Consider the following 13909-nt stretch of genomic DNA (forward strand, 5'->3'; position numbering starts at 1 on the left):
CAGCCTCCGGAGTAGCTGAGATTAAAGGCGCACCCACCACCATGCCGGGCTAATTTTTGTATTTTTAGTAGAGACGAGGTTTCACCAAGTTGGCCACGCTGGTCTTGAACTCCTGACCTCAGGGTGATCCGCCCGCCTTGGCCTCCCAAAATGCTGGGATTACAGGCGCGAGCCACCGCGCCCGGCCAACCATTACGATCTTAACACACCCCTTAGGTTCTATTTTTGACTGTCGCTTAGAGACAAAAAAAGCTAAGGCAGAGAGGTTGGTGAAAGCTACACCCACCTCTTTCCAGACCCCGGAGCCTCTACTCTGAACCCCTGCACTCTACAGGGAGCTCTCTACCTGCAGTTTTGCACCTGGCGTCTCATATCTGAGTCTCACATTACCCTGTCCCTGTCTTCACCCCAGCTGCATAAGTGCACCCCCGCCCCCACCCAGGCATGCGTGGACTGGCAGAGTCCATTGCAAGACATGGGCCTGAGAGGCAGGGGTGAGGCCGGAGGTTTGTGGCTCAGGGAGCACCGTGGCTGGTGTTAGGAGGCAGTGGAGCAGCTTGGAGGACTTGGTTCTTTGAAACGCCAGAGCAGCAGAACTGGGGGTCCCCCGCCTGGAGAAGGGTGCACGGGACAGAAGCCTTCTTTAGCTGTGGAGATGCCCACCAGAAGCCTTAGGGCGCTGGAACTTTTAAGAAAATGGTCAATTCCGGCCTTACCCAGGGACAGAGCTGGCCAGAGTCACATTTATGGTAGTAAATAGTGAATGTTGGCGAAATGCTTTCTAAAAATGCCCTTGCAAGGAAGGGAGAGGTAGCCCAGGAATTTCTAAAGTAACAATGCCTGTTATAATATTTCCCCTGGTGCGGTAAATCCGTGAAGGTGAGTGGATTACAGAAAACTTACCGTGCCACGCGCACACCTGTGCCTGGGAGTTTTCTCCGGCTTGTTGGAGGAAGCGTGCACAGCAAGACTGCTCCCCAAGTCAAGAAGCTGGAACGGGTGGAAATTTAAGGCCCGGAGGTGTTGGGGAGGCAGCAGGGAGACCCAGTTGTCACTGCAATGAAGACATGAGGGGTTTGGGTCCCCACCCCTGCCAGCCTGGTGTGGCAGGCAAGGACGGCTTCAGGTGGACCTCAAGGGCAGAGGCCCATCTGGGAGAGGGTCTCCCCTGCGGGGGCCTGAGGCTGGCGGTCACCTGCCAAGCACTGTCAGCCAAGAGGCTGGAGCCAGCAGGATGCTTGAGACCAGCCCGGAGAGAATACAGGGGCAGGGGCTGCCTCTGAGCAGTGCTCTGGGCGAGGCATTAGTGTCTGTGGCCACGCCCAGGAGGCTGTAGGGTGGGGGAGGACAGGTCTCTGAGGGGCCCAGAGCAAAGGTAATGACAACTGGTGCTCACACCTGCCTGAAGCATTTCACCTGGGCGCTCCCTGGCCCTCGCCGGCTTTGTCATCTGACCTCTCCACGGGTGGCTGCCATATCCCCCAGTTAAAAGGAGGCTTCAGGGATGGAGGAGTTGGGCTTCAGGGGGAGGCGGTCTGGTGGACGGGGTCTTCTGAAGTGGGAGGAGGAAGGACAGAGGAGCAGGGTCCAGGGTCCACAGAGGAAGAGCAGGAGGCCTGCGGGGCCTTCGACCAAAGTTCTCTGCCAACGCAGGGCAGGGCCGACTGCCAGGACGTCCAGGTCAAACTCTTGCCTCTTAGGAGCTGCATTCAAACCCGGAAGCCAAGAGTCAGGCTGAGTGTGGGGGAAAGAAAGTTTAAAGTAATAGGCTTGAATATGGAAATAAAGCAAATTTAATAAGACAGTTTATTAAAGTGTTACGTGTTTGTGTTAGAAAATCTGAAAACAAACATAATGAAGAAAAGCATAATACACCATCCTTCATTGACATTGTTAAGCAAATGTAAATATCAAATATCAATCTACTCTTCCCATATTTTAATGCACCTTAGCTTAGTTTAAATAAACATTTTATACATGTTTGTGATAGGAGCATCGAACCACCATGGCACACGTTTACCTGTGTAACAAACCCGCACGTTTTGCACATGTATCCCAGAACTTAAAGTAAAAGAATATTTAAAAAAATAAATTAATCTCTGCCAAGTGCAGTGGCTCATGCCTGTTATCCCAGCACTTTGGGAGGCTGAGGTGGGCGGATCACCTGAGGCCAGAAGTTTGAGACCAGCCAGGCCAACATGGTGAAACCCCGTCTCTACAAAAGATACAAAATTAGCTGGGTGTGGTGGTACATGCCTGTAGTCCTAGTTACTCAGGAGGCTGAGACAGGAGAATCCGTTGAACCCGGGAGGCAGAGGTTGGGGTGAGCTGAAATCGCGCCACTGCACTCCAGCCTGGGCAACAGAGCAAGACTTCACCTCAAAAAATAAAAAAAAAATAATAAATACATCTATTTTAATCTGTAAAATTTTTTTATACGTTTGTAATCTATGTTTTTTTATTTAACAGTATAACATAAGCATTTTCCTATGTTCTCAAAAACTCTTTGAAAGTATAACTTCTAATGTCTGCTTAATCAGCATATAAATATGAATACCACGTTTTCGCTGATATTTTCCTATTGTTGAACATTAGTGGTTTACAATTTTTGCTGCAAATGACATATATACGTATTTTCATTACTTTGCATTTTTTTAAGAACAGTTTACAAAAAGTTAGATTAATGGACCAAAGTCTAAACAATTTTAAGGCTCTTAATACGTATTATAGTCGAATTGCCTTCTGAAAGGGCTGTACTGGTTTTCTGTCCAGATAGGACTGGGTGGGGTCCCCCTCCCTCTCCACCCTTCACTGAATGTGAGGGAACTTCCACAACAGGTGAGGCCTGCGGCCAGTGCAGCCACCTCGGTGAGCTGTCTCCCCTGAGGCTGGACGAGCTGGCCTTGCAGCCAGGACTCTGGGAGTGACTGAGGATTTCTCAGGTGATGCCCACGGAAGGTGTGAGGGGAGGAGGAACAGTTTCTGCAATGAAACTTGGAATGCTGAAAAAGTCATTGAAAAAGAGCACAGCAGCTGTGTGGACAGCTGAAGTGATGCCTGAGTAACTCACACGACCTGCCAGCAGATTGCTTTAGCACAATGACAACGTGAGCACAGAGAATCCTGGGCAGGCTGAGCTGGGGACTGGGGAGCCACACCCGTCACGGACAGTGCAGGAGCTGGGCACGTGGATCTTGCGTGTAAGTTCCTCCCATGCTCAACAAGCCTTGCAGATTCTGTTTCTGAACTAGATCGAACTTGGCAGCTGTGACTCTCTGGTGAGACTGCTGGATGGTCCCTGTCCCGCTTACCCTGCTTTCTTCCATGGGAAAAGAGCTCACATGCCCCAGACCTCCTTGCCATAGAGTGTGGTCATGTGACTAACCATGTGACAGGTGGGGGTGCCTCCTTCACCCTTTCCTCTTCCCACTGGCTGGAACGTGGATGAGGTGACCGGAGCTTGAGCAGCCGTTTTGGACCAGGTGATGGGACCGTATGTTTAAGGCGGCAGAGCAACAAGCTAAAGGCATTCTGGGTCTCTGATGACTGTAGTGCGGCCATGCTAGTCCAGGACTAGCCAACTCCAGATTTTTGTTTCGTTTTAAAGACAGTCTCACTCTGTCACCCAGGCTAGAGTGCAGTGGTGTGATCTCGGCTCACCACAACCTCTGCCTCCCAGGTTCAAGCGATTCTCCTGCCTCAGCCTCCCGAGTAGCTGGGATTACAGGCGTACACTACCATACCTGGCTAATTTTTGTATTTTTAGTAGAGACGGGGTCTCACCATGTTGGCCAGGCTGGCCTCGAACTCCTGACCTCAGGTGATCCACCCGCCTCGGCCTCCCAAAGTGCTGGGATTACAGGCGTGAGCCACCGCACCTGGCCAACTCCAGATTTCACTTACAGGAGAAATACACAGCTTGTCGAAGCCACCACCATTCTGCACACAAATCTTAATGTGTCCCATTTGGATTTGCTCCATCTGAGTTCACAGGTCCTCGGCCACCACTTCACTCCCTTGTCTTTGCCAAAGTGGTAAAGCTGTGGTCTCTGCTGCTGTCCCAGCCTGTCAGGAGGTCCCCCAAGGAGAAACATGGGTGGGGCCATGTTAACCCTTGGGGAAACCGGAGCCAACTGTCAGCCCTGGGCCCGAACCACAGAAGAGGGCTGCTGGGCTTGCCGGGGGGTGCTCTGGCCCCAGCGGGCCTGGTGCTGTTCGGTGTGACAGCGTCTGCCTGCAGAGCCCTGTCCCTGCTTCCCCAGCTTCCCAGCAGCTTTCAGAAGCGGACTCCTCGCCACACACACTGCAGACAATGCCTGCCAGCCCGCAGCCTGGGCCCCCACTCCCTGCATCCCTCCATCCTCGGGGCACTCCACTGGACGGTCACTCTCAGGACACCCAGAGTCTGCCCAGCTGCTGCCCTCAGCCCAGGCTGCACAGAACGTGCTCAGGGCCTGGGGATGTGGGGTGGGGGACTCCTCCTCCATTGTCTACACAGCCTGGGGCCAGCCACGTGTCCCCAAGACTCCAAGGACTCCCCAGCTGGGGCCCAGAAAGCAGGGACTCGGTGGGAGAAGACAGTTTCTTTGGGAGTCTGTCTCGTCCTTAGTCCTCCTTGCCCCAGTTTCTCCTCTAAGGGAATCAACACTGGACCTGTGGGGTGGGGAGGCCGTGGCCTGGGGTGGGATGCTTTTGGAGGGAACATGGGGATGTGTGAGCAGGAGTGAGAGAGGCAAGGCAAGTGGGGGTGTTGGTGCCAGCTCTGTCAGGGGCTCTGTGCCATCCTGCTTCCCCCTAGGACCAGGTGTCATGAGCTCCATCTCACAGTGGAAACCCCCTTCTCGGGAACTCTAGCCTAGGAGTTCCCCACCTGCCCCTCCGGCCCCTGACCTGCCATCTGGGCTCCAGGAAGGTGTCGCAGGCCCCAGGGGCTGGGGGACTCTCTTGGCCCGGACGCCAGCTCCTCCCCGACTACACCCAGGCGCAGAGGCTGCGGGACGCCGGAGGAGGAGGAGGGAGGGGCGAACCCCACGCGGAAGTCAGGTAGGAGCGCCCGCCACTGGCAGCTGCTCTCCTGGCCGTCAAACCCCAGCCGGAACTGCAGCCGCAGCCAGCATGCAGGTGAGTTCTGCGCTCAAAAGGGTCCACACCTGCGTGTCCCCAGCCACACCCACACCTGGGCCACCCGGCCCCAGCCACCAGCCGCCAGCCCCACCAGGAAGGCGCCTGTGTCCCTGCAGGCTGCCAGGTACGGTGAGGGTGAGAGCCCGGCTCAGCTAAGCTGCCTGCTGGACCCCTGGGGCACCCTAGGGGTTGGAAGTGCTGGAGGAGGGCAGTGCTCCTCCCTCCAGCTCGGGATTCTGAGGACACCAGGGCCGGGCTCTTAGCAAGTGTGTGGGACCAGGAACCTTTACCAGAGTCCTCAATACGAGATGGAGCGGGCAAGTCCACCGGGGCTGGGGCTGCTGGTGAGGACCCCAGGCCTTGCAGCTGGTCCCTAAGGGGGAGGGGCCGTGGGCTCCAGGCGGGCTGCCCCAGAGTTGGGAGCTGCAGAGTGGCCGGCGGGCTGTGGGCTCTCTGCTCCCCAAGGAGCCCTCCCCAGGCACAGGTGGGGCCGATTGCTGCAGCTGGATTCCGATTCTGGGGGTGGGGGTCCAGAGCAGAAGGGGGCGCGGTGCAGGAGAACACACAGGAAGACATCCTTTCTCCCCTCTGCCAGTGAAGAGGTCACCTGGGGCCAGGGGCCAACACCTGGGCGGGTCAGCACCTGGTCGGCCCAGGGAGGAGGCAGTGGTGAGGTGCAGAGTGAAACCAGACTCTCTCTCGACCTGCCAGGGCCTCCACCCGTGGGCTGCACAGGCGGCCTCTTGCTTCACCTCTGCCCAGGGCTCTCCTCCGCCCTCCACATCCAGCTCCGACACCCTGGCTGCTCAGCCCAGCACCTGATGCCCCTTGGCCTGAGCTCAGGGTCCCCACTGCCAGCCCCTTCCTCCCATGCTGGGGGTGGAGGAGAGACTTCGGGCTGGCCAGGGATTGGGTTGGGAGAGGCAGCACCTGGTTTGCCAGAAGTGAGAGCATCAGTCCTTCAAAAAGGATGGTTATAGCCGGGCCTGGTGGCACATGCCTGCAGTCCCAGCTACTCCGGAGACTGAGGCAGGAGGACTGCTCAAACCCGGGCGTGGTGGCGTGTGCCTGCAGTCCCAGCTACTCTGGAGGCTGAGGCAGGAGGACTGCTCGAACCCGGGCCTGGTGGCACATGCCTGCAGTCCCACTTGGGAAGCTGAGGCAGGAGGACTGCTCCAGCCTGGGAGTTCTGGGCTGTAGTGTGTTAGGCTGATTGGGTGTCTGCACTGAGTTCAGCATCAATATGGTGACCTCCCAGGAGCAGGGTGAGCATCAATATGGTCACCTCCCAATATGGTGACCTCCCAATATGGTGACCTCCCAAGTTGCCTAAGGAGGGGTGAACCGGTCCGGGTCGGAAACGGAGCAGGTCCAAACTCCCGTGGTGATCAAAAAGGACAGTTGCAGACACGGGGAGGACTTGGTAGTCCCAGCTCCAGGCTGGATCTGAGCGTGCCTTTCCTCTGCTCTAACCCCTTCCATGGCTCCCCACTGCCCCCTGCTGAAGTCCAAGCCCTCCAGTTGGCCAAGCAGCCCTCCCTGACTGGCTTCTGCCAACCTCCAGCCTCCCCTTCGGGCAGCTCCCTTCTTGTCCTTTATGCTTCTGCAAAGCTGAAGTGCCAAGGACTGAGTCCCTGGACTCAGTTTCCATAGGTGCTGAGTGCTGAGTCACCAGGAGTAGTAGCTACCAAGTCCTCCTTGGAGGTGCTGAGTGCTGAGTCCCTGGGAGGTGCTGACTGCTGAGTCCCAGATACCAACTGCACCCTGATTCTCAGGGCCTGCCCACACATGTTCTTTCTCCCAGGAATTCTGCTCCCATTTTCTCACCTTCTGCCAACCTCTTACCCTACAATGCCAAGCTCCATGCCCCCTCACCTGCCAAGTAGGCCCCTGCCCCTGCGTCCACGAACGCCATGCACTGCCTGGGAGGGCTGCATGCAGGTCACTCCGTCAGTGTCTGGGGATGGACGGGCACATGGATGGGTGAACTGACAGATGACAGACTGGGCAGCTGGGTGGGCGGACGACTGGCTTCAGGGCCTCCAAGGGAAGGTTTGCTCAGAGGATGCGTAGGCTGGGCAGAGGCTGGGCACTGTGGCTCACAAGGTGGGCCTCTGTGTGCTTGGGACTGCAGTGGGGGCAGGAGAGGACCCTCCGTGGATGACGAAACTGAAGTTCTCAAGGGCCAGATTCCCAGAGGGCTCAGGGCGCTGGCCAAGAGGCCTGACGTGACCTCAGGAGGAGATGAGGCCCAAACACCTTCCCATGTACACCTGGGGGGACGTGTGTCACGGGACCCCTGGCCAGGCCTCTCGAGAGCGGGGTGGGGTCATATCTACACAGCCGTCTCCTCTGCCTGCCCCCAACCTGGAGGCTGGACTGGGAAGAGGAAGGATGGGCAGGACCCCCAGCTCTGTCCTCACACTCCAGCCCTTGGAAGGGTCTCCTGTGGGCTACAGTGTCTCTAGAAGCTTCCTCATTGGGAGCCGGGGGCTTGCCCACTGGATGCTGGCCTATGCCCACAATGGGGGTGCCAGGGGCCCCCCACCAACTCCTTGGGGCCCTGGGTTACTGGGTGTGTCGCCTGCGAGGGCTGTGGTGCAGCAAGGACGGGGAGGACAGTGTGTGGTTCTGTCCACCTTCTTCCTGTGTCTGCATACCGCTCAGGTGACTCTGGGGGCTGGGGTGAGGGCTCCCTGTTGCACAGATGAGGAAACTGAGGCCTGGGGCGTCTCGGTGGTGTCAGAGCCACGGCCTGGCCGGCTGTCCACCCGGAGCTGGCCTCCCTCTCTGGGTTTGCGGACGGCAAGGCTGGCTGAAGCTTCAGAGGTCCCAAGACTGAGTGTGTAGGGCCAGCCCCGGTCCCTGCCTTGGGAGCTGGGAGCCTTTGGGCCCACACACAGCTTCCCGGAGGTGCAGCCCATGGACTGGGGACATGGGGGTCCCAGACATCTCACTGTGGATAAACCTCTCACTGTGGATAAACGGAACAGTCTGCTTGGGTGGAAGCAGAGGTGACTTCAGGTGGTCCAGCCCCCACCTGTGAAGACCCCGAGGGCGGTGTGGAGAAGCCAGGCTCCCGTGGCTCCATAAACACTGGCACTGGAGATGGATGGACAGATGGACGGCAGATCCTGGAGGCCAGTGGGCCCAGAGTTCCGCAGCAGAGTCTCAGAGCCTGAGGCCTGTCTGGCTGTGTGTGCTGGGAGGCGCCACCTGTCTGGCTGTTGGGGGGGCTCCACCGGGCAGCCCTAGTGCTTCTGCCTGGTGTAAGGGAGCAGCTAAGGGCAGCCAGGGGCTGGCACGCCCCAGGTGTGCGTGTAGCTCTGCCCCGGGTGGAAGGCTCCCTGTCAGCCCACGTCAGTGATGAGGGCTCCACACCCCACTCCCCAGCATAGGCTGATTCGGCTGTTTCCAGAGGCGTGGGGTCATCACCCCAGGGCTGCACGATGTCTTTGGTGGGGAAGAGGTTTCTGTGCCTCATTTCTGGGGTGAAGGATGACTTCCCACCCCGACCTTTGAGAGTGATCCCCAAGGACAGTCCCTTCTCCCAGGCTTCTCTGAAAGTCCTGCCTAGTCTGAGGTCCCTGCCTCGTCCCTTCCTTCTCAGGGGTCTGGGCTCATCCTGCCTGCTTTCAGCTTTGGGCCCAGGCTGATGGGAGGGGGTCTCTAATTTCAGCGTCTGCCAGAGGAGCTGGGGTTCTGGGCAGAGGAGGGACCCTCATCCTGGGTCTGAAGCCAGGCATGTGAGGGGCCATTCCCCCACAAACCCCACTGACACACTTCCCGGGCTCCTACGGAGGCAAGCCACAGAGCCAGAGCCGTGACGCCCACGTCCCCCGGGCCACCAGTCCCCTCGGGCGAGGCTGCCCTCTGCACTGAGACAGAGGTGCCTCTCCCGCCTGGGCAGGTGGCACGCCCTTCCCTGCATATCTGTCCGAGGATGGAGGTTTCTCCTCTGACCCAGGACGGGGGAGAAGTTTCAGTGTGGCATGCCACACCTGAGTGCAGGTATCTGTCCGTGGGCTGTTGGGAAGGCCAGGCAGGGAGTCAGAGGAAGGGCTGATTGAGGCAGGAAGAACTGCTGGTCTAGGATGGGGCAGAAGGACCAGGTGAGCCCCGTGGGCCAACTAGAGCAAGAACCTCCCCACCCAGGGAGGCTGCAGTATGGCGCTGGGCGCTGAGATGGTGTCTGCGCAGCCCATCTCCCCGTGACCGGGGCGTCGGAGGCCTCAGAGCAGCGCTCCCCAAACTTTTCGGCACCAGGGACCGGTTTCACAGAATACAGTTTTTCCACAGCTGTGGGTGTGGTGGGATGGTTTTGGGATGAAACTGTCTCACCTCAGATCATCAGGCACTGGATTCTCATAAGGAGCAGCTGAGATCCCTGCATGTGCAGCTCCCATTAGGGCTCTCGCTCCTGCGACAGTCTGATGCCGCCGGTGATCTGACGGGAGGCGCAGCCCAGGCGGGAACGGGAACGCTCACCCCCGCTCACCCCTGCTCACTCACTGCTCACCCCCCTCTCACCTCCTGCTCATCCCCCTACTCACCCCTGCTCACCCCCTGCTCACCCCCTGCCCACCTCCTGCTCTCCTCGGTTCCTGACTGGCCGAGGACTGATACTAGCTGTGGACCAATCCCCTGCCTGACAGCCTCCCATTCTGGGGTTGGTTGGATGCATTTCCTGGCTTCTGTGGTTGAGATAGTAGAGAGAATGGGGAGACCTGTCCCAGAATCAGTAGCTCCTGGTGTGTGTGGGGGGGGTGGGGGCTGGAGGGCAGACCTTGACTAGGGTTACAGACTTAGTGAAACAAAATAAGAGACAGGGCCAGGCGCGGTGGCTCACGCCTGTAATCCCAGCACATTGGCAAGGTGGGCGGATCACCTGAGGGTGGAAGTTCAAGACCAGCCTGGCCAACATGGAGAAACCCTGTCTCTACTAAAAATACAAAATTAGCCGGGTGCAGTGGTGGGTGCCTGTCATCCCAGCTACTCGGGAGGTTGAAGCAGGAGAATCGCTTGAACCCGGGAGGCAGAGGTTGCGGTGAGCCGAGATCACACCGCTGCACTCCAGCCTGGGCAACAAGAGGAAAACTCGGTCTCAAAAAAAAAGGAAAAGAAGAAAAAAAAAAAAAAGAAACAGACACCCAGTCAAGCTGAATGTCAGATAAACAATATTTTTAGTGTAGGCGTGCACCATGCAATCACTGAGGCATCTATCCTATCCTATCCTACCCTACCCTACCCTATCTATACTACATCCTTCTGTTGTTTATCTGGAAATGAAGTGTGACTGGGTGGCCTATGTTTTACCCGGCAGCCCTCAAGGGCCAACAGGCTCAAGCAGTCAAGTGAGACTTTCCGGAGGAGGCAGGTCTTGAGCTTGGCGAGGATGCAGCAGGGAGAGGGGAAAGACTCAGGTGCAGGGACCGGGTGTGATGCAGCCAGAGATGGCATGGGGACTGCCTCAGTAATTAACAAATATCAGGCGGACGCTCTGAGGCCCTGCAAATTCCCCTCCTCCGGAAGGTTCTGGCCCCAGACTCTCGTGTCCCTGTGTCTGCTGGGATGTGCCTGTGGCAGTCACCCCGCGGGAGCCCCGTGCGCTGTGCCCTGCAGGCACTCACCTCGCCTGCTGCAGGACCCTCCCTGTGTGAGGATGGCATGGTGTCCATCCATCTGCCCAACCCGGGACCTCATGTGAAACGGGGCCGCTGTGAGTGCCCTTGTCTGCACCTCCAGGGGTGGACGGGCTGGGCCAGGAGCTGGGAGCGTTCGATTTTAAACACAGTCCAACAGGTTTCCAAACCCGTGCTCTGATACGCACAGCACCGGGAGTGTGCAGGGGTGCCTGTGGCTTCTCCCGCGCATCGGTGTCTCCTGGTCCTCTGACCTGCGTTTCCCTGGCTGTTCTGGTGTTCCCGTCGCCTCCCCTGTCGGCTGCTCACCATGCTCCTCTTCCGTACAATCCCGCTGGCCTCTGTGGGCTGCATCTTCCCTTTTGCATTTGCAGGAACCCTCACGTGCTTCCGTCTCCACAGTCTTGTCGGTTGTTTGCAGGAGGTCCTGGTCCTCTGGCCTGTCACCCGCCTACAGCCAACTCCTTGGCACTCTGCTGTTCTCACTGTGGGGAAGGACGGTGTGTGACTATGTGGTCTGACGCAGGGACCCGCCAATGAGGGGCCTCTTGCCCCCAATCACATCCTCCTATCCCTTTCTCTGCCCCCAAACCCCCAGGGCAAAGACAGCCTCCGGATCCTGGTGGAGCCCGAAGGGGACAGCTTCCCTCTGATGGAGATCGGCACCTGTGAGGTGGGTGTCCGTGGGCCCCTCCCAGGCCCCCCCGGCCCTGTCCTGCCCCTTCACCTGCACCTGGCCCGGTGCCTCCTCCCTGCAGGCCGAGGCCTCTGAGCAGTGGGAATATGTCCTCGTGGCCCATCATCGCACCCAGGGAGACCCCCGGCAAGAGCAGTTCCTGGAGGAGCTCAGGAGAAAGGGCTTCCGCACCAAGGTGGGCTGGTGCCCAGCGAGGGGCACGGGGCGTGGGGCTGGTCACGGGAGCACGGAGGGTCAGGCTTGGAGGCTGTCTCCTGGGCTGGAGGACTGGGGAGAAGCAGGGGCGTGAGAAGCGAGGAGGCTCCGTGGTCTGGGTCAGGGCTGCAGAGGTAGGGAAGGTTCGGAGGTGGAATAGAGGGTCCCGTGTGCTCCCCACCCCCAGACGATACAGGACCAGAAACGGGTCTTCTTTGGGATCCGTGCTGACAACAGCATCTTCGACCTGTACCGCACCCTCCTCCTGGAGCCCGAGGGGCCTGCCCCCCACGCCGAGCTGGCCGCGCCGACCCCCGTCCCGGTCACCACGAGGTGAGAGGCTGCACCCAGAGCTGTGGCCAGAAGGATCCCTTGCCACCCGTGTGCTTGGTCCAGACCGGGCAGGAGACAGTGCCAGGCTCCGGGCATCACCAAGGCAGGACAGCCGCGTGGTCTCAGGGCAGGGGCCACAGGTGTGAGACCCACTGGCTGTGAGCCTCAGCTTCCCATCCCAATAAAGGATCATGGTGGTTCTCACCTCTCAGAGCGTTCTGAGGGCCCCGTGTGGCTGCCTGCGTTCCTGGGGACAGAGTCAGAGCCAGCCTTAGGGGGTGGGCAGCGTTTGCAGAGGCCCAGTGGCCCCTCCTGGACCAAGGCCAGTGTCTCTTGAAGACCCCTCCTCTCCAGGTCTGATGCCCCTTCCTGGACACTGTCCCTGGCCTCCCAGGCACAGACCCAGAGGCCTGGCAGGGACAGCCTCCTCACTCCCTCAGGCCCTGCTTCTCCCCAGTCCTCCAGCCCAGGAGGGAGCCTCCAAGCCTGGCCCTCCATGCCCCCATGACCTGCCCAGCCCCGTCCAGGCCCCGCAGGGCTCAGCCAGAGCCTGCTTTGTGGACCAGCCAAGGACACTCCTGGCAGTGGTCACGAGGCAGTGGAGGGGGCAGTGGAGGGCATCTGTGAACATCCGTGAACAGAGAGCTGTGGGTCTTCGGGGGTCGCGAGGGGGCATCAAAGGAGGGGAGGTGGCTTGAGGGGGCGCGTGCCTGCGACGTGCCCTGGGGTGTCCAGGAGCCATGTCTCTAGGCACAGGGGGAGGCTCAGAGCCCGGCTCTGCCGTCGGACACCTGGTTGTGCTGCTTCGTGGCTGTGTGGCCTCGGGACATTCCCTTTCCTGAGCCCCAGTCTCTGCACAGGCAGAACAAAACAGCTCCCAGGGTATAAGGAGGGTGTGTGCGGATAAAAGCCGGGGTGTGCTCTGGACACAAGGGGCCCGCAGGTGGGAGGTGTGGTTGGAGGTGGGGGCTGTGGTCTGGGATTCTGGGAGGGACGGGCTGGGAGGAGAGGAAGCCCCCAGCCCAGCCTCATCCTGGATGCCGTGGGGCAGGCCAGGCCCCGGGAGCACTTTAAGGAGGGTGCAGGGGGAGCTCCCGGATGGGTTGTGGATTCTGGGTTCTGGTCAGGGCTGGCAGGCTGGGGGCTCCGCCGGGACAGGGAGGGGCCTGGGCCTGGCCAGACCGGAGGGCAGGTCGAGACCTGGAGGCAGGGTCCACTGTGGTCACACGGGCCCACCCTGCTCTGGCTCTTGAATCTCAGAATCCGAATCGTGAACTTCGTTGTCATGAAGACCAAGACCTCGGCTGGTGGTGAGGGCAGGGCTGGGGCACCGACGGGGTGCCGTGGGCAGCCTCCTCCCAGCACTTCACTCCCCCTGACTCGTGAGCCCCTGTGACCCACAGAGACCTTCGAGGATCTGGAAAAGGACGGGGTCTTCGAGGCCAAGTTCCCCCTGCACAAGGTGAGGAGTGGGCAGCCGGGAGAGGGCCTTGGGGTGGGACCCTGGGATGGGGGCTCTCATTCCCTGTCGCCCGAGCCAGGGGGAGGAATACCTGAAGAAGACGTGGGCAGGCTGGAGACACATGTTCCGCGAGCAGCCAGTTGACGAGATCAGGTAACGCTGGCCAAAGAGATCACAGGAACCCCACGGACGCCCCCAGATACCCACGGGAGCCCCCACAGCCCCGCAGACTAACCCACACACACCACCCGGAAGTTGCCACCCCCGTGGATGCCTCCACACCACCACGGCTGCCCTCACCCCTGTAGACGCCCCCACACACCACCCAGAAGATGCCCCCACACTGCCCACACCCCCACAGATGCCCCCATGCCCACAGACGTGCTCCCCATTCAGACTCACTGATGCCACCAAAGGAGAGACCCGCCTCCCCCACCCTGTCCCTCCCACCTCCAC

The 13909-nt window shown here is 59.4% G+C and overlaps 2 protein-coding genes across 2 annotated transcripts in view; one reads left to right on the forward strand and one right to left on the reverse strand.

Moving 5' to 3' along the window:
- The window catches only part of PTDSS2 (phosphatidylserine synthase 2), a 58569-nt gene extending 51530 nt beyond the window's left edge, over positions 1–7039 (reverse strand). Inside the window, exons 1-3 of the mRNA XM_011968493.1 lie at positions 7000–7039; positions 5177–5241; positions 4891–5098 (exon numbers count right to left, since the gene is read on the reverse strand). Of these exons, the coding sequence (XP_011823883.1) occupies positions 4891–5098; positions 5177–5241; positions 7000–7039 (313 nt within the window). The remainder of the gene's footprint in view (positions 1–4890; positions 5099–5176; positions 5242–6999) is intronic.
- Positions 7040–11418: 4379 nt separating this feature from the next.
- ANO9 (anoctamin 9) overlaps positions 11419–13909 on the forward strand; it is a 16532-nt gene continuing 14041 nt past the window's right edge. The window contains 6 exon segments of the mRNA XM_011968494.1: positions 11419–11439; positions 11525–11638; positions 11846–11991; positions 13246–13301; positions 13395–13453; positions 13533–13606. Of these exon segments, the coding sequence (XP_011823884.1) occupies positions 11419–11439; positions 11525–11638; positions 11846–11991; positions 13246–13301; positions 13395–13453; positions 13533–13606 (470 nt within the window).

This window comes from Mandrillus leucophaeus, unplaced genomic scaffold (genome assembly GCF_000951045.1).
Source record: "Mandrillus leucophaeus isolate KB7577 unplaced genomic scaffold, Mleu.le_1.0 Scaffold845, whole genome shotgun sequence".
NCBI lineage: Eukaryota > Metazoa > Chordata > Mammalia > Primates > Cercopithecidae > Mandrillus > Mandrillus leucophaeus.